This window comes from Phasianus colchicus, chromosome 12, assembly GCF_987193195.1.
Source record: "Phasianus colchicus chromosome 12, bPhaCol1.hap1.1, whole genome shotgun sequence".
Taxonomy (NCBI): domain Eukaryota; kingdom Metazoa; phylum Chordata; class Aves; order Galliformes; family Phasianidae; genus Phasianus; species Phasianus colchicus.
In genome coordinates, this window is record NC_143447.1 from 6,172,544 (window position 1) to 6,190,832 (window position 18,289).

Here is an 18,289-nt window from a genome sequence, read left to right on the forward strand (position 1 = left end):
CTTCTTAAAGAAAATATCTTTTCTGTTAGAGCACAGAAGTGTCTACTAGATATTTTTCTATTCCCTAATCCTGTAGTGAATGTGTTGTGTACTTATTTAAAATTTCATTACTTCTGAGGAAATACAGAGATAAATACAAGTAAAAATTACTTTAAAATCATTTTGGGTGAAATATTCAAATACTTTGCTAAATAAAACTGACCATATATGGGCCTCTAACTTGCAGTGGAGGAATCAAGTTGGTGATGGATTAATCTCTAGACTTTAAGCTGTTTCTTCTTATGCAGACTTTGGAGAAGTAGCTCTTTCTCTGCCATCTTGGATTTCATTCTATATGTCTGTGCTGATGTACCCAGTGAGGCATATATACAGTGCCTATTGCAACAGCTGCTTTAAGCAGTGTTATAACGCAGCCTCTCTTGCACCCTTCAGGGCAGAAGTAGGTAGACAGGTTATCTCCACTGGGGAAGGTGAAGGGGAGCATCTATTCAACAATGAAAATAGAGTAATTTATAATGCTCACATGATCAAGCCAAAGACCATCTGAAAACAACAACAAAAGCCCTTCAAGTAAGGCTTATTATGTGAGGGAAGCAAATGATTTAGAAAACCATTGATGCTAACCTAGAATTTCATCCCATAGATTCATTGAATGTATCGTATAAGAGGAAAGCCTGGGCAGTTCTCCCTATACAAGACATCCCTGCTGCAAGGCTGGGCTGACTGGAGTGTGTTCAGCACACAAGATAAGTGTTAGCATTATGCTAATCAGTACGGTATTACATACTGTGTGACATTCAGTGTTGCAGATTGTGCCAGTCCTGCACTTAAGAAAAACAGAACGGATAAATAAATCTTCCCAGTTGGTCTCGATAGAGCATGATTTGTTTTGCTTTAACAGTTTAGCCCCTGATATTCACTTGACCTTGAAAGCGTTAGTCAAGGCAACTGTATGGTGGAAAAGAATCCTTGGAAGAAAAAGAATTTGTGTTAAAGGAGTAGATCTGGCCTCAGGATGGTCTGAGAATCTCAGGAAATCCATAGTAATATAATACAGAGAAAAGGAAAATTAAGTAGGGAAAAATATAATTGGTATTACCAATTACAGGTAATACCAAGGAAGGATCTGAACTTTTCTTCTTGAATACCATTCATGTTCCCAAAAAGGGTGGAAGGAACCACCCCTCTCAACAGCCTTATTCCTCTGTAACGAATCAACCAGATACAAGCACTTTTTACGTTCTAGCAGCTAGAGACTGACCCTGTGCTCACAGCTACAAAACAATGTTCTATAACAGCGTAAAATCTATATGAAAAAATAATTAAAATATGTAGATTGTAATGTGCTGCTAAGAGACAGGAGAAATGAAAGGCATTGCCAGCATCCTACTAGGATTTTTTTTTTTTTTTTTTTTTTTAATGGAAGGAGGAAAATTATGCCAGGATAGGGGATTCACAGAATAAAATAGAAAGGGATCAAAAATCATTTGTCATTCTAAGCTGAGGAAAAAATTATTTCACACTCACAAAGACACACAAATAAAAGGCACCAAACACCTACAAAAACATCAGCTTGACAGAAAACGTCAGGAAACTTCCTTTAAAATCATTTTGATATAAAATAAATGCTTGCATTTCTGAAAATGCTAGAATATGGCTCTATGTGCAATCTGACATGACATCATAACCTGGATAAAGTTCAGGACTTTAATTCTTGACTTCTGCTTTCTACACTTTTTTTTAATTGTAGGAAGCTAGTCTTTGAGCTTACTAAACGTAGTTTTACTCTTTTAGCTGAAGCCTAAACTGTTCCACAGTTGAAACCTTGTATTATATACCTTTTGACAATGAATATTTTCCCACTCTGTAAAAAGAAAAAAAAGAATGACACATTTATTTTTCGATTTCATGCATGCATATAGGAGGGGTGCTCCAGAAGTAGCACCTCTGGTTTTCCTGTATTGGCCACAACATCAGAGTTGGATGTTGGTGGTATGGCAGCAGAAGTTGGACCTTCCCAACAATATTCCATTACATTGTTTTGCCACGTGATGGATGGATGGATGGATGGGGCAGCCTGATGCAATGGTATCTGACATGGAAGTGCAAATGAAGCAAAGGGGTGCAACTGAATTCCTCTCTGAAGAAAAAAAAAAAAAAAAAGCATCTGTTGGCAAAGATTGATACTAACTGAACGTTTCTGGAAACCAAACAGCAGATGTGAGCACAGTGAGGCAGTAGGTGGTGCATTCAGAAGTGGTGACAGGAATGTGAAAGACAAGCCATGTTCTGGACAGCCATGCACAGCTGTCATACCACAAAGTGAAGAGCATCACGATCAGCTCATCTGTATGAATCAGTGGATTATGACCAGAAAACTGCATACAGAGCTGAATATCAGCTTTAATGCATTGGAAACAATGGTGAAAATTGACTAAGCTAAAAGCTCAAACTTCCAGAGTCAGGCCGTAGATGAAGATAATCTTTCTTCTGACACAGTAATGCCAGGCTCCATGCCAGCCTGAAGACTGTGGAGCACATTGTCAATCTTAGCTGAACTGCCCTGCCACACTCACTGTATGGTCTGGATTTAGCACCTTCTGAATTCCATCTGTTTGAGCTGATGAAAGATGGACTGAATGGGCAACATTTTCCTAGCAGCAGCACCATCACAGCAGCTGCAAAGCAGTGGGTCGCCTGCACTGATGGAGATTTTTATAAACACAACAGGCAGGTTCTTGTTCATTGCTGGAGAAAATGCATAGGTGGTGACTATGTTGAAAAAGTGTTTTCCATCCTACCCGTACCTAGGTAAAAAAAACAAAGTTCATAGTCTTACACTGTTTTTGATCATTTCACAGGAAGAACAGTTACCATAGTTTTTCCTTTGAGTGGTAAGGTAAAAATTCAATTTCTTGTTTAAAATGGATGCGTATAAAAGAAATTAGTAGACAAGAAAATGGAATGCAAGAGTTAAAGATCAAGTTTCATGCACAGTCTGGGCTTAGGTGTAGAAGCTGTGCAGCTACACATGGGAACTTTCTTGAGTTTTTGAGGTAAAATAAGGATAAAGAGAGAAACAAGGGATGAAAGGTCTTGCATTCTCTTTACTTTAGAAAAATACATAAGAAACCTAATGTATTTATGCTGCCAAGTACACAGATGAAACCTGTAATATGTAAACTTCATATCTGGGGAAAGTACATGTTTAAGTACTACCAAATCCAGTACAAGTGTGAAGCAAAATATCTTGTAAGATTGGACAATACTTTGAATGTCTTTATCTCCTTAATTCTCTTGGAAATGCTACACAATATTCTTTTCTGTACAGACTTTTTTTTTCTGGTGACTGTTTTAATTCAAGTATGCTGTCATCAGCGTGCTATATTATCAGCTCAATTTGTTAGTCTGATAATATGAAACTGACCGTTGTTCAAACATGACCTAATTTACCTTGCGTGCTTTTGTTTCCTGCCTAAATTCATGTTGAAACTGTCTGACACACACTCTTAGCAAGGATAAGTTGGATATTTTTAGGAGAAAGCTTGTTTATGCTTTTGTTATCCTGAAATAAGTAGTTGTGGCAGTTTGCTGTGTGTTTTTATATGGATTCTCTGAAGTCAGTGATACTGTGTTCTTAAATATCCCCTAAAGAAACAGCTGAAATTTTCAAGCAGAAAGCAATCTGGAAATGCTATGTTTACTGCTCTTTTGGTTATCCAAGACAGCCCATTATTAACAGCATATCTGCAGTCATTTTAAGCCTTGCTTCTGTTCAGCATTGATTACTGCAGCATGTCCTCAGCTTTGCTGTATCAGCATGAAAAAAAATCTTTTGATGTGGAAAGAAAGAAGTGAAAGGCATTTAGTGTGTGCTTTGCACCATGTGTGAGTATAAACTCTTAAAGTTATACCATGGCAGTAGGTAAATACTTAACCTTTTCTCCTCAAATGAGCATTTCCTCAGTAGAACCATATGACATTTACAGATGACTGCGATAAATGAAAAAAAGGAACAGCTTTAAACTTTTTGTGTAAAGATTCTCATCTAACAAGTTCTTGATTTTCAGCATCCATTTCTTTGTAGTTGGTATTAACTGGCTTCGTAGCTGCCGGCTCACGAGCTAAGGGAAAGCAAGGCCTCTCTTTCCTGCCTCCTGCCATAGGAACATACTTGTCCAGTTGTCTTCTTGCACGTTATTTTCAAATAGCCCTTACAAATAATGCAAATTTTATAAGAGGAAAATGAGAAGATACTCTGAAGTAACTTTGGCTGCCTGCTGACCTCTGCAAGACCAAGGATCACAAGTAAAGCTAGTTAAAAATGGCCAGGAAGAACATTAGAACCAAACATTGATTTGTAAAGTGCCTCCTGTCCTAATTGTTAGTGTTGGCTCAGCAATAAAACTCAATTAAAATCCTTACTAGCTATAAGTAATAGCAAAGCTTTTAAAGATTTTATTTTACAGCTATTCTGCATGAGCTTAAAAAAAAAAAAAGCTAATAAAATGTCTTTGCTATGGAAATGTTTGAAATAATTAAAGGAAATAAGAGAAAAGCTTTTTTAGATTTTTTAATTAACACTGAAGGAAAATTCTATTTGTATTTCATTTGTAGATGACATTAAAATTAAAAGCATTTTTAGTTGCATGTTTGCATCAGTAAAATAAATTGTTAATGCCATCCTAACTAAATACTAAAACCGAGTTAATATAGAGACAGACATAGTACATTATCCTCCACTTTTAAGATACTGGAAATGCTTTTCAAAACGTTCATCAGCACTCAAGGAGAGCTGGGAGCAAAATAATCAGGATTCCTTTTAAATGTATACTTTGCAGAACATAAGTCCTCTCTAGCAGTTGATGTTTTTATGTCTTAGACATACGTTTTTTAAAGCACTGATTACTTCATTATGTAGTTTTACACTACTTAACCATTACTTAACCATTAAGTTAATAACAGTGTTAATCATCAGTTGGAGACTAACAGCTGTATCAGTTAGGATCAGAATCAGCAGCAAGTGATCCCATCCTTGTAGCCCTTACAAGAAGCCAAAGCCACAAATCCTGTAGGCTCTGCATCACTCAACAAGTCAGGGAGAAGAATCAGTGTGAATTCCCTTCCACTTGTGACTGGAATTATTATATTTGTGTGTTAAGAAATTTGATAGCCAGGTGCTGCTGCCTATTTATAAAGTTTAACTTGCTCCCTTGGAAAATCTCTCCAAGTTTTGATTAAATGAACTATTATTAACACAAACTATTTATTTTGGATATTAAGCATTTTAATGTAGTTTCCTACTGTGCTTTGTAAGGTAGATGAGAAATTCAACTTTCTCATTCAGAATGAGTGGTGAAAGGACTTAAGAATTCCACCAGAACATGATGGATCTTATTTGCACTGTGTTGGATGATCAGCATCTTACATGGATTGTTTAGGACATCTGACTCTTGGAAGTATTCTGGATCGTTCTTTGAGTTCAGGTACAGATGGACAAATTGAGACACTATATATGTCAGCTAATCCGTTCAATATTCATACATGTTAATTTCTGCCATTTTCTGACTCTGTATTACAGATAACCAAACCAAGGAAGTGCAGAATTGGCTTAGCAGAGCTTGCACACCTCGTGCTGTGGGTGTCAGCTGCCATAGCAGAATGCTTATTTTCGAGCTACACTTAAAAAGCTAGCCTGGGTGTCTTGAGCTTTTTGTATCATATGCACACACACGCACAGCCTCCATGACTATTAAAATGGGGCAAATATGACTTGGATAATTCAAATTGAGAAAGGAAATTAAATTGGCAGCATCTCACCCGTCCTTTCAGGGAGGGCGAGGAGGGTCACAGAAATAGGATCTATTTATGGATATGCTATCAATCCTCACTGAAGTCTGAGTACATGGAAATTTGCTTCTGTGGCTAAGATATTAAACTGGAATTTCAAGTGAATATCCTGAATATGTATTTCAGATTGCATTTTTATTTCTTCTTGTTTCGGTTTTGGCTTTGTTAGATGCATGTGTGAATTTCATCCACATGGACGTGTTCTGAGAGTACTTTCATGTGTTTCATTTAACCGGTGAAATTATCACCTTTTTTTCAGCAGCATCTCAGGGAGTGTTTGTGGCTGAGCAGCACTGACATTCTGAGCAACATTACCAGAGACAGCAGCTAGAGAAAAAATAGGATATTTGGGTATGTCTGGAAAATACCTGGAAATTATTAAAAAGAAAGAAGCTTGATAAATAATTAAAGATACTGAAGTCAGCTTAAATTCATAAAGGCAATTCTTACTTCGCTCTGCCAAGTTTGTCTTTTCAACCACACAGCACATCTTTTCCAGTGGTCTTCTCAGTGACCGCACAAAAGGCCAAGAAGAAATTGCACATGCTTTGGAAACAATGAAATCAAATTCAGAGCTGCAAGGAAACTACACACTGTAGAAAAAACGTGCTAATCACTTCTTCCTACAGTATTCTTCAAGGTTCATTGTTGTAATAACTATAGACAAATCTAATATTTTAAATTGAAATCTGAACGTGATGAAAAATAAATGCAGCTGTCTTGCAGAAACTAACTTGTAACATCTCTTCCAGGTATTCCCACCTCTCATCAACAAACAGCATACCCTGAACACATTTCCTATGATCCCATCTAAGATAAATGAAGTAGTAAACATTCTCTAAGCGAGTTAGGAGCAAGTTTTATCCATAAGTACAACATTCTTTACACTGATAGATGCATTATAGTGTAGGGATCAAAGCCAATCATCTAAGTACACAGACACACGATATTCAAGATGTTCAACAGCTATAATTTACTTTGAGCCAACAAATTTCAGTAACCCTGCATTACCAAATGTTTAATTGTTGGCTTGAGGCCTGTTTAAAATGTTCCCAGCTTAGTTCTGTGAGAAGGACAAGAAGATGGTCCATATTTGGGAGAACTGTATTTTGAAACAAAACCATACCTAGCATTTCAGACAACTGCTTGAGGAATAAGATATCAAAGATCAGAAAAGAAAGACGTGATAGAATAACATGTGGAAAGCTAAAATCTGTGAAATTTAAAGCCATCTAGTCCCCAGCACAGGTTATGAGGCCAGTAGTCTTAAGCAAGAAAGATACGGCATGGCATGAATAGCCCCAACACTCAGAGTTCCAGTATTTTTCAGGTGGAACCACTCATATGTCTCAGCAGTGGATTTGGTAAAGACAGGAATGGAACGGAGGAAGGGAGTTTAAAAATCTGCCAGTAAAAGGAAAACTATAGCTGTCTCACGTTTAATGTTTTATCCTTATGGTGGGGAAAAAAAACACCTATGCTCCCCTTTTCAAAGTCATAAATTGAGAGAAGAAAGTGTGAACAGAAGAAAGAATTTGCACTGGGATGGCTTAGATTCACATCATCTATTGATAGAATGGAAATATCCTAATTTAAAGCTCTTGACATCCAAAACACAGATCTAGTGCAAGACCTAAATGAAAAAAACATTTTTTAGACAGCAATCTTCTGCTATAAAGATAAGTGATTCAGGTGTAAGATGGCTGTTATCTTGCCATTAGTGACCATACAGTTCTTGACTTTTCTCAGAAACCATCTTCAAAGGTTTCTAAGTACTCATAGTGCTCTAAGTACTGACACACACTAAGACGCACACTGGTGAGAATAACGCAGACAAAGTTGGGTACCAGTAAGCTAGCAAAAGGGTAGGGCTACAAAACACTTGGAAAGTTCATTTGTTTCATTTGTTTTTAAATAAAGAATTAAGCTTAATATTTATTCAGCTTATTGAGTCAATCATATTTTTTAAGTACGTTTTACTTGTAACTGTGGCTATAGATGCAGGGCTTCTCTCTGAGAAGCATTCTATTTTTCCTTGGTAAAATGTTTCTTGGAGAGAAGACATTAAAGAAACTGTTTATGAAGGATACATGAAATTGTGAATCAGTATAAAGATCTCATCTGTCTCATACTTCACTGAGCAATAATAATGGGCTGCTGGAGCTGACATTACTTTTCGTAGTGCCTTAATGCTTGGTAGCCAAATTCCACAGTACTCTGCAATTGAAATGCTATACTGTATTCAGTCTGTTTCTCATAAGGTATTTGTATGTTATAGAAAACTTACTATTCTTACCTGCTTTGAAAAGATTAAATGTTTGAACTTCAGAAAGCTTGCTTTCAGCAGCTCAGCTGTAAACACCTTACATCTCTCTTTAGAGATAAAAGAATTCTGGGGAGCACTTCCTTGCTCAGAAGTGCCTCAGGTTAAACATTTTGTATCCAATTACTAGTCTTCCCCAAACAATTTGACCTTCTGCTACATGAAGTGAATTTGTGCAGTGACTTCAGTACTTTATAATGACAACATTTTTTGTTCAGCATTTTTTGAATTTTAATAAATATTTTGAGTGATAGTTAACTATGCTCTCTGGATAAAGTCCTTTCATCTCACTTGTGGATCTCTGCAGTGAGTTCTGTGTCATCAGATCTAAATGACTGTCTAAGTACTCTGCTATGCTAGGGACAAAATAGCCTTTTTGGATAGACAACACAATGCATGCAGATGTTCTTCCAGACACACCAAAGTCCAGTGTATGTGCTGCTTCTTGGGCCTGCTTGAAAGTGCTCGTATAGCATCTAGCATGGGGTTACGTATGCCATGTCACTGCTCAGCTTTAATCTAGTACCCAATTATAGTTTAAAGCACATCACTATGGTTGGTACTTTGCTTTCAGTAACTATGTGCAAACCTGTTAGATTATAACAGTATTATTCAGGACATCTAAATAGTTTCACACTCAAAATCCATATTTAAGGAAGCTGTTACTTTCATAAGATGCATGCAATTTTTCTGCTGACAACTGATGGAAAAGCTGATGTTGTAAAGGTTTCAAGCCATCTTGAGCATCTTCTAAAATGACTGACAAGGTATTTATCTTCTAACTAGTTTTACAAATTGAAGAGTATTTACTGATACACAATGTATGCCTTAGACAGAGGGAAGATCTTTCTAATTTTGCTTTTTAAATGAGATGATCATCTGCTATGGAGCAGTGTGCCTGAAACACAACCAGCTGCAGATATTTTCTCGAAGCTTGCAAATGTTAAATCCCATGACATAATTCACTGTTAATGAAACCCTTGATTATCTTCATTATTTACTATTATTATTAAATCTGTATTCTGTAAAATGCCTCATAATTTAACCTTGCAATTTGCTGATTCTGCTCAACAAAGACAAGATATTTTATCTTGAAAAGAATTAATACAATAGTCTACTTTTGTATTATTTCAATAGTTATTTTGTGGGGTTTTTTTTGTTTACTAAATCTGCCAGCAGCTCAAGTATTCCTGGGTTTGAAAGAGACAATACTGTGCTAACAGGAGAAAAATGCAATCTAATCCTCTTACGCTAATGGGATAGGCAGGGTGCTAATGGTCTTCAGCAAGATTTTAGAGGTTTCATTGCTGGGAGAATTCCATAGAATTTCCAGATCTTAAAAGCCTGTTCTGTGTTCCACTGCAAATAGTACTCAGCAGTATCTGTTATTGACTGTATTTTCACCTGCAAAACTGTCGGAATTTCCTAAACCCCTTAAAGTATGTTGTGCATTTTTAACTTCTTTTTTATTATTATTATTTCAGACTTAAGCACTCAAGTGTGGTGAATGGTGATGTCATAAGTCTTTTTATATTCTTTGGTCCAGGGTTAACAATTCATTTTTGAATGGCCAATGCTACCTGTCTCCAGCTAGCCAGCTCCAAGAATAGCTACTAGCAATACATGATTTTTATGTCTTAGTAGATACTGGGGGAAATGTATCAATTGTTAAGGCCTCGAGAACTTTCTTTTGAGTTTTGATGTTTTAAAGTGATGCTGTCCATCCTTTCCTCTAGTTCCCTAATAAATGTTCATTAATTGCAGATTGAAATAATTCTACCAGCATTTTGTATTTGCCACTTATATTGGACCACACTAATTAGAAGAGGTCAAGTATGTAAGAACTGAAATATCTTAGATGGCAAAAATGCACGTTTAAGACTTGTATGACTTGGGTTAGCCCTTCCATTCCTTTTGAGAGTCGGGAAGAAAATTTTGTTGGAGTGTAACAGAAAGATAAAGGAATCATAGAATCATCATCTTGTGACTTACTTAAGTACTTGTGTTTCTAAGATTACAACAAGTAAAAAACTTTCTTAGACTGGCCAGCGTACAACATAAGAGGCAAAGTGCTGTGGACAAAACCACATGAGCTGCTGGTTTAGGCTGTCAGCACTCAGATTGGAGTTCTATCCACCAATGCTAAACCTAAGTCTTTTTCAGTCTCAATTTTCACAGTAAAACAAACAAGAACAGGTCTAAACTGCTAGAAATTCATATTTTGTGCACTCAGGCAGTTCCTTACTTGAAAGCATCCTTTATGGTATATTTTCAAATAGGTAAATGAAGCCATTTCATTGGTTTAAAAATAACAGCCCAACTTCAAATGAAACCTCATGTCACTGGGTCTAGAGCTGAGGACTACAGCATGCCCAGGTTTCTTGGGTGTGTTTGGTGGAAGGCTTTGTTCCTCCAAGAACTTTCCTTGAAGGCAGGGGCCTTCTGTTAGAATTACAGGTACCCGGATAGATCAGCACCTCTGAATCATTTATGCCCACAAAAATCCCATAAAAACAGGCATTGGGATATGCTGGACCTGCCAAGCATATATGGAGCAAAAGGCATGTGTACATGTGATATTTACGTGTATTTACTGCACATGCATATCTAACATCCTGATCATAAAAAACAGTAGTTCTACTTATATCCTAAGAAATAATTGAAGCTTCTGTCCTAGATCTTTTCCATCCTGGAAATAATGGGTTGCAATATTGTTGTGGATATATTTTTGTTATTCTAAGGCTTTAGAGAAAAGGTCTAAACATTTTTAACAGACCCAACTAATACTTACTGTCAGGTTGCAGCAGCTTTACTCAGAGACAGTAAGAGAATTTTCACACTTGTGAATTTTCATAAAATGGAGGTGCCATTCACGATGAAGAATGGCACAACAGATCCCTAATTTAGTTTCGCCTTGGTAGTTTTTACTATAGGATACATTCTTATTGCTTCCAAATACACTAGACAAGGAGTGTATGCGGAAGAAGATCAGACATACTCAGCTATACATCCCCCTACATTTCTTTCATTGGAGACACTGTTCCCTTTTGAAATCAGTGCCTACAGGCTTAGTCACCTGTGCATTACACAGGTAGATCAGAGCTCCTTTGGAAATAAGGATCCTCTTTGCACCTGCTTTTAGAAGAGCCAACAGGTCAGCCGGCACTCCAGTTATATAGCTCTGCGTGATTTCTCACTGTCTGTAGTGAGACCTACTGAAAAGGGAACATGCAGCTAATGCAGTTTGGCCTTGGGGAATCAAATGACTGCAGAATCCAACAAAGTCATGGCAGGCTCATGTTCTGTTATCTGCTCATTAAAAATTCTATTTCCCCAGTCTAGAATCAGTCACAATTCATCTTGGCTGACTTAGCTGATGGGAGTCTATTAAGTCTTCTGTAATGAAAGCCTACTGAGAAATACTATTAGTCTGATATTAAAATTGTTTTGAAGAAATTGAAGTTAGATTTTCTCCTGCTTTAACTTATCTGCTTATTTAAAAAAAAGAATGGTATATTAAAGTCCTGGAATCACAACTTTTCTAGTACAGTTTTGTTGAAAAATTATATCATCCTAGTTACAACTGAACTGAATAATTTACTAAATACAGCTCTTATGAACCTGTGAAATTACACGTGTGTTTGTGTATGTGAAAGGGTCAGTTTCTTGGCAGTATTTTTAAATGATTAGTGCATAGGACTAATGTCCTATGGGACTAATAGCTTAAGTCTACTGAGCTTAGAAAACACTGCCCAACAATAGAGAAAGATGCCAGCAGACATGTTGTAACATAGTCTGATGGTAAAGTGCATTGCAATGCTTACGTTCCACTTGCACCTGAAGACAACCATGGTAGAAGGCAGATTAATTAATATTTTTAGAAACAATTCAATAGCAGCCAGATTGCACTGGATATGTGGAGAAAAAAGGAATTATTAAATTACCTGAAGGAACCATAACTCGCCTGGGAATTTTGTCAAAAAACACAACAAAACAACAACCAGAGGAAGGCCACACGTTTGAAGAAGTGTGAGTGAAAGGAGACAGAAATAGATGGAGAAAGAAACAGCAAGCACAGGAAGAAGGCCTTACAACATGAAGAAAGGATATCAGTGAGGCCAGCAAAACTCAGAATTCACTTACGGGTTGTAAAACTCAGGCTGGAAAGATCATGTAGCTGTAGAGAAGCACACAGTGGTACAGCTGGAGCTGTACCAGCTAACACAACGGTTAGCTGGAAGCTAACAAACCCCAAACCATTGAGTACTTTAAGAGAAAAACTGCCAGAGAGCTTGTTCTTCTCAGGGCACTGTTCAACTCCTGAATCCATTACACGTGTAAGGCAGCTCCTTAAACACAGCCAGGAGTGTTTTACTGGGTATTTTACTTTATTGCCGTGCTTACAGTTGTGCACCGTTTCCCACTCCTAATGGGAATTTAATTGGTCTGTCTCCATAGGAGCAGTAGTGAAGGTATCTTCCTACACAGGTGAAAAAGATGTGCAAGTGCTAACAGTTCATAGCCCCCTCTCTACAGCTGTCTGGGATTAGGTGCAAGGAATCCAGGAGCACGCTAATGTCTGTACTGAGACTTGACTAGAACGCATTCCAGTTATAAGCAGTAGCCCTGCTGAAGGAGTGAGTGGCTCCCCTATGTACACATTTAGAAATGCAGCATGCGCTTTCTGGAGGTTAATTCCCTTTTCTGCTCAGTATTTTGAGGCAGGGAAAGAGCCCTGTGTAATTTGGCCCTTAACCACTGATCTTGACAACGCTGATGAAGCTTTAGTGGTGTACTACACAACACAAATTTGTCTAATCAAGGTAAAAATGACTGAATTCTGAGTGAAGAACTCAGCACTGACATCTATGCTCTCAGAGACCCTTGTTTTTTCAGAAAATATCATCCACTTTGAATGACACAGAGATTTAAGTTAACTCTTCTCTGTCAAAGAGGGAACTGAGACAGTAGGAGGGAGCACTACACCAAGCAGAGCAAGTGATCTGCTGACAGAACTGAACACGTGGAGCTCCTTAGCTGTAAGAGCAATTCTTTTCTTAAAAAGCAATCTTCATATCAACTTGGGTTTGAAAACTGCATTTACTAATTCAAATGCATCAGTACAGTTGTGGAAGCCACATTTACTGCAGTTGAAAATAGTATAATCAGCACACATTCAGTCTGCAATTCAGAAGTTGAGAAAAAGAAATTTTGCTTTATTTATTTTTCTCCATATAATCAGTATTCAGATTCTTGTCATGTAGTGCCTGGCTATGAACTGGGCAAAGGAAAGGAGGGCAACCAGAAGCATAACTGCTGCACACAGCTTCCTCCTGAATTCAGTTTCAATTCCACTAAGGTCAGCCTTGCCTCTTATTGAAAGAGATCACAACAGGTTAAAAAAAAAGTTTGAACAGGTGCCTCAATTTTTGCATATTTGCATAAAGCAGTCTTCAGTCATGTTCTTTGACAGACTTATTTAATAGGAAATTGCTATAGGAAATGAGTTTTGCCATGTCTTCCTACTATTGCATTTCTAGACGCTTCAAAGAAATTCCTTTCTGTATTTCTTGTCATCATCAGTGCCCTAAAATCTTTCCAGCATGCCACTATTTGAAGTTCTTCTATCACACTCCCTCTGCTAGTTCCTCTGCACTTTCACACACCACTGCTGGAGGAGAGCTGCAGCTGCTGTTTATTAGTGCTGCCCAGGAGCCAAATATCTCACAGCCCTCAGAGCCCCTAGCCAATGAATGTCCAATTCCCCACAGCTGTTGTAGCTGCCACTATCAACCACTGCTCCCTTCCAAGCCCCCATGCCCTGTCTAGCCTTTGGGCTGTGTATAAACAGCTCCCTGTGGTGTGCATTGATGTACAGCACCTTAGTGGGCAGGCAAGTAACATTTATGAACATTCTGCTGTTGGAATTTGCATCAGGTTATCACTGAAAATATACCAATTAAGGAAGTTCCAGGACCTGATGCTAAGTGAAGATTTTTAGATGAAGGCAAAAAAAAAAAAAATCCATTACATTGTACAGAAAGGGTTCTCCTCTCTGTATTCTGCAGGAACACGCAAGCAGCAAGTTTCAAATTCTCACTGTGGTGGCATTGCATGTTTTCTGCTTCTTTATCTTCACTGACACTAACTACTTCTGAGCAGCGTCTGTTGCAGTATAGTCCTCCTCAAGTATTATTTACTATGGAGAATATAGCCAGTGACTAATAGAGACTGAGGCTACTGCAAGTAAGAACAGCTCTTCCCATAAGAAATACTGAGTAACACTGTTCTTGACTAGCCATAGCTATCCTTCAGTAAAGACAAATGAGGTCTCTTATAGCCTTCTTGCACTGTCATTCAAAAATACCTATTCCATAGCTCTTTATCTTGTTTTAAATAAGCTTGTATCATGTGCCTACCCATTCCTGATTGTTTAGCTGGTAGAGGTAATAAGGTTTTATTGTAAATACGTCTCTTTTCTTGGAATGTAGGTTAAATTGTTTGAAAGCCAATATTTGATTTAACAATAGGAGATGCTTAATGGCATCCAGCTAGTAAGAGCTAATAAACCAGTGAGCGATTCATTTCTTAATAGCATAATAGCATTGTATTATACGTAAGTGCCCTACGTGACAGCTAAGTTAATAGACATCCCTTTCCTTTAGTTTTCATAAGAGCGGGTCAAACCTTAACTGTTTTGTTTTGTTTTTTTCCAGTACACGTTGAAGTCATACCTAAGCTGAAAATTGAAAATAACTACAGCTTACTGTATTGCAATCAAAGCATGACCTCATAGGGGCAAGAAAAAGAAAAACTAATTTAAAGCTTCCAGATTAATTTTCTATCAAATTCACAAAAAAAAAGATGCTACATTAGAACATGCTTTGTGCAGGTGTAGGACCTTTTCTTTCTGTTCCTTTCAGTGTGCAAGTCGTTACACTTAATACCACAGTTCTGCAGCACGAGCATTTTAGAATTTAGGTGTCTGTGAATCTAGTTTAAATCCTATTAACACATCCTTTCTACCACTTTAATCCATCACTTGCTGTTTCTTATTAGCATCACTGATCTCTGCTGATGACCTTTCCTGAATGTGTTTTTCCATCTTCCCTACAGTAATTGCTTAGAAATGATTGTCGTATAAGGAGTTGGCTATGGCAAACAGGAAGCGTCAGAGCACTACAGCCAGCATGCTGGATCACAGAGCAAGAGCTTGCCCAACTTCATCTCACAACAGGGAACCTGAAAATGAGGAAAGCGATCTTCCTATTGAAGATTATCCAGCAAAGGAGGCAGAACTAGCAACCATCAGACAAGGCAGTCCTACACCCTTGGAACATGAGTGCAACGATCATAGTGGAGACGGTGACTCCAGCTCTGACTATGTGAATAACACCTCTGAGGAGGAGGACTATGATGAAGGCTTGCCAGAAGAGGAAGAAGGGATCACATACTACATTAGATACTGTCCAGAGGATGACAGTTACCTGGAAGGAATGGACTGCAATGGAGAAGAATATGTTGTCAATGAGGAACACCATGTTGAAACAGATGAATGTCAGGAAGCTGTAGAAGAGTGGTCTGAAGGTAAAATTCAGCACCAGGATGAAAATGAGGTGACAGACAGGCAAGAGTGGCAGGAAGGTCAAGATAACAGCATTCAGGTTTTAGAGGATGAAGCATCATCTTTGGAGATACAAGACCAAGATGAGAATATACAATACTGTCAAAGCGACGGTGGCTACCCGGACTATTACCCAGCAGAGGCTAATGGAAACTCACAGGGGATATCGCCATATCATTCTAGAAAAGAAGATGCAGAGCTGGAAGAGGAGGAAGAGGACATTGACCAGATTGTAGCAGAAATCAAAATGAGTATGAGCATGAGCAGCATAAACAGTACAACAGAGATGAGTCCAGAGCACACTGGGACTGAAAGCATGGCACATGACTATAAAGAGACTTGTTCAAAGGGAGAAGCTGTTCACAGTGCTAACAGGCATGACGGGAGACCCAAATCACTGAATATCCCATCTGCCTCTAAACACGGTGGAGACGTGCCTAGAGGTTTTAAAGCAAAATCAAGAACTCCAGAGGACAGACAGAAGTGGCCACAAGAGCAGGTATGAGGTTCTCTTTTTATCCAGATTGCCAGAGGCATTAATGCAGTTGTTATGCTTACTTATTCCGAACAGAACTGGAGAGCAATAGTTTTGCTTTTACTCTATATCGTATTCAAACTACATAACTACATGGTATGCTTAGAAAAATATGCTTAATATAGTCAATTTAGGTCAAGCTAGGAACGTTGTTTTACACAAATCAGAGAACTAAGTGAAACAAGTTATTCTAGATGCATGTGGCAAACCAGTTTTGTAATTCTGTAGTTTCCCCTTTCTTCCCTGCATAGTGACACAGTTAATACAACCTTAAAACTGAGGATCAACATTGAAATAGTTGAGGGGTTTTCCCCTCCATTAAGGTCTCCTCTTTCACCACCTTTGTAGCCAATTAGCTTTAATTTTCTTTGCTTTCAGTAAAGCCTAAACCAACACTAGATGCTGCATATGTGAAAACCAATAGCAAGAAATGTCTGCATATTGCTGTGTTTGTGTATTACTTGGTACTACCTTGATCTGGACAAGAAACTTCACTCGTACAAAAAAAAAAATGCTATTCATCAGTTTTATCACAATGATGTTGATCCTGATTTACACCATGCACGGTCTTTTGTATTACAAGAAAGTCCCAGAAAAAAGAATCTGAGAATGAAGCTCAAATTTTAGCTCCAGAGGAACAGAGCTATGAGGTTTTCTTCAGTGTTTTTTTCAATTTCAAATTGACATCAGATTCCTCTCAGGTTAGATACTTTGAAGCTTTGACTTCATCTCTCACCACGTGCAAGCAAAATCTAATTATTCTGAAATTTTATGCAGCTGAATATTAGTTATTTTCTTTAACGAACAGATCTGCTTGAAAGAAGTAAAACAAAGTGTATTTAGATGGCAGACTAGGAAAGATAATTGGGTTATTTTGTATATTATCTTTTAATTAAAACACTTTAAGCTTCAGAGGTATAAATTTCCTGTTTCAGTTTCACAGAAGCTATCGCTACAGGAAATCATAATACTGTAATGCCCCGTGTCTAATGAAGTAATTTATCCAGGCTATTCCATAAAAAAGACATCAAAATATATCAATTCCTCTAAGAAAACGCAACAAAAAGAAATCAAACATTTAAGTACAAGTAGATGAAACAGGTCAGCTTTTATTATAATGAACAAAAAACCTCAGGGGGTATATTCATAGATTTCCTGTATCTACAGCAAATTTTAAGTATTCACTTCTGTGTTCTATTTTCAAAGTATAATTAGAACTGAAATGCATAACCTAGTATATTCAGTAGCTTATTGCCAGCATTAAAGTGCTAGCTTGCATGATTAAGGATTGATGATCTTGCTGGCTTTGAGTAGCATGTAGTTATTGGCTAGGAACTGCAAAGTTATTTAGGCTAGTGGGTGTCAGAAAGAGCTGGCTCATCCACCACACTCATCCAGCTGCTCAATGCTGCTGCTTGTAAGCTGCTGCTTTGTAAGAAGAGCTTTTGAACAAGAAAGTTATGCAGTGAATTCTTATATATGGTTGAATTTTTTGTTGTTGTTGTTGTTGTTTTTTTTTTTTTAAATCCTGAATGACTGCTAGTCCCAAACAGACTTCAAAATAGGCTTTTCTTTCAACATCTTTTTGTACTCTTTCAGTGGTTATTTGACAGAGGCTGAGCTGAGTTGCATTGTACCTTTACTATTCTTGTCAGACTTCTAACAACCAGGGCTTTGCAGCACAAGGATATTGATGTAACTGCTGCTGGAGTGAAAATAATCAAAGGGACCCAGGCATCACTGAGCTGCCTGAGTTTTAAGCATTATTTCCAGTCAGTCTTGGACCAATGCCTTTATCTTTTTTAATAACAGAGAAGGAACTGTTGGGATTGGTAGGCACTATCTGGCATACAGCCTTTGAATTTCTACAATCACTCTTCATGAAACCCATATGCTATTGTCTAACAGATAGAGCATTAAGCAGTGCACAGTATTTCACCTCTCTCTTCAAGTAAGA

General features: G+C 37.7%; 2 protein-coding genes across 6 annotated transcripts in view; one reads left to right on the forward strand and one right to left on the reverse strand.

Moving 5' to 3' along the window:
* The window catches only part of APBA2 (amyloid beta precursor protein binding family A member 2), a 90,244-nt gene that overhangs the window by 34,643 nt on the left and 37,312 nt on the right, over nt 1-18,289 (forward strand). For all 3 annotated transcript variants that reach the window (XM_090148757.1, XM_031616447.2, XM_090148756.1), the window contains one exon: nt 15,290-16,296. In XM_090148757.1, the coding sequence (XP_090004883.1) occupies nt 15,328-16,296 (969 nt within the window). In that variant the 5' untranslated portion in view covers nt 15,290-15,327. The remainder of the gene's footprint in view (nt 1-15,289; nt 16,297-18,289) is intronic.
* The window catches only part of ENTREP2 (endosomal transmembrane epsin interactor 2), a 170,358-nt gene that overhangs the window by 10,108 nt on the left and 141,961 nt on the right, over nt 1-18,289 (reverse strand). The gene's annotated exons all lie outside the window — the stretch shown is intronic.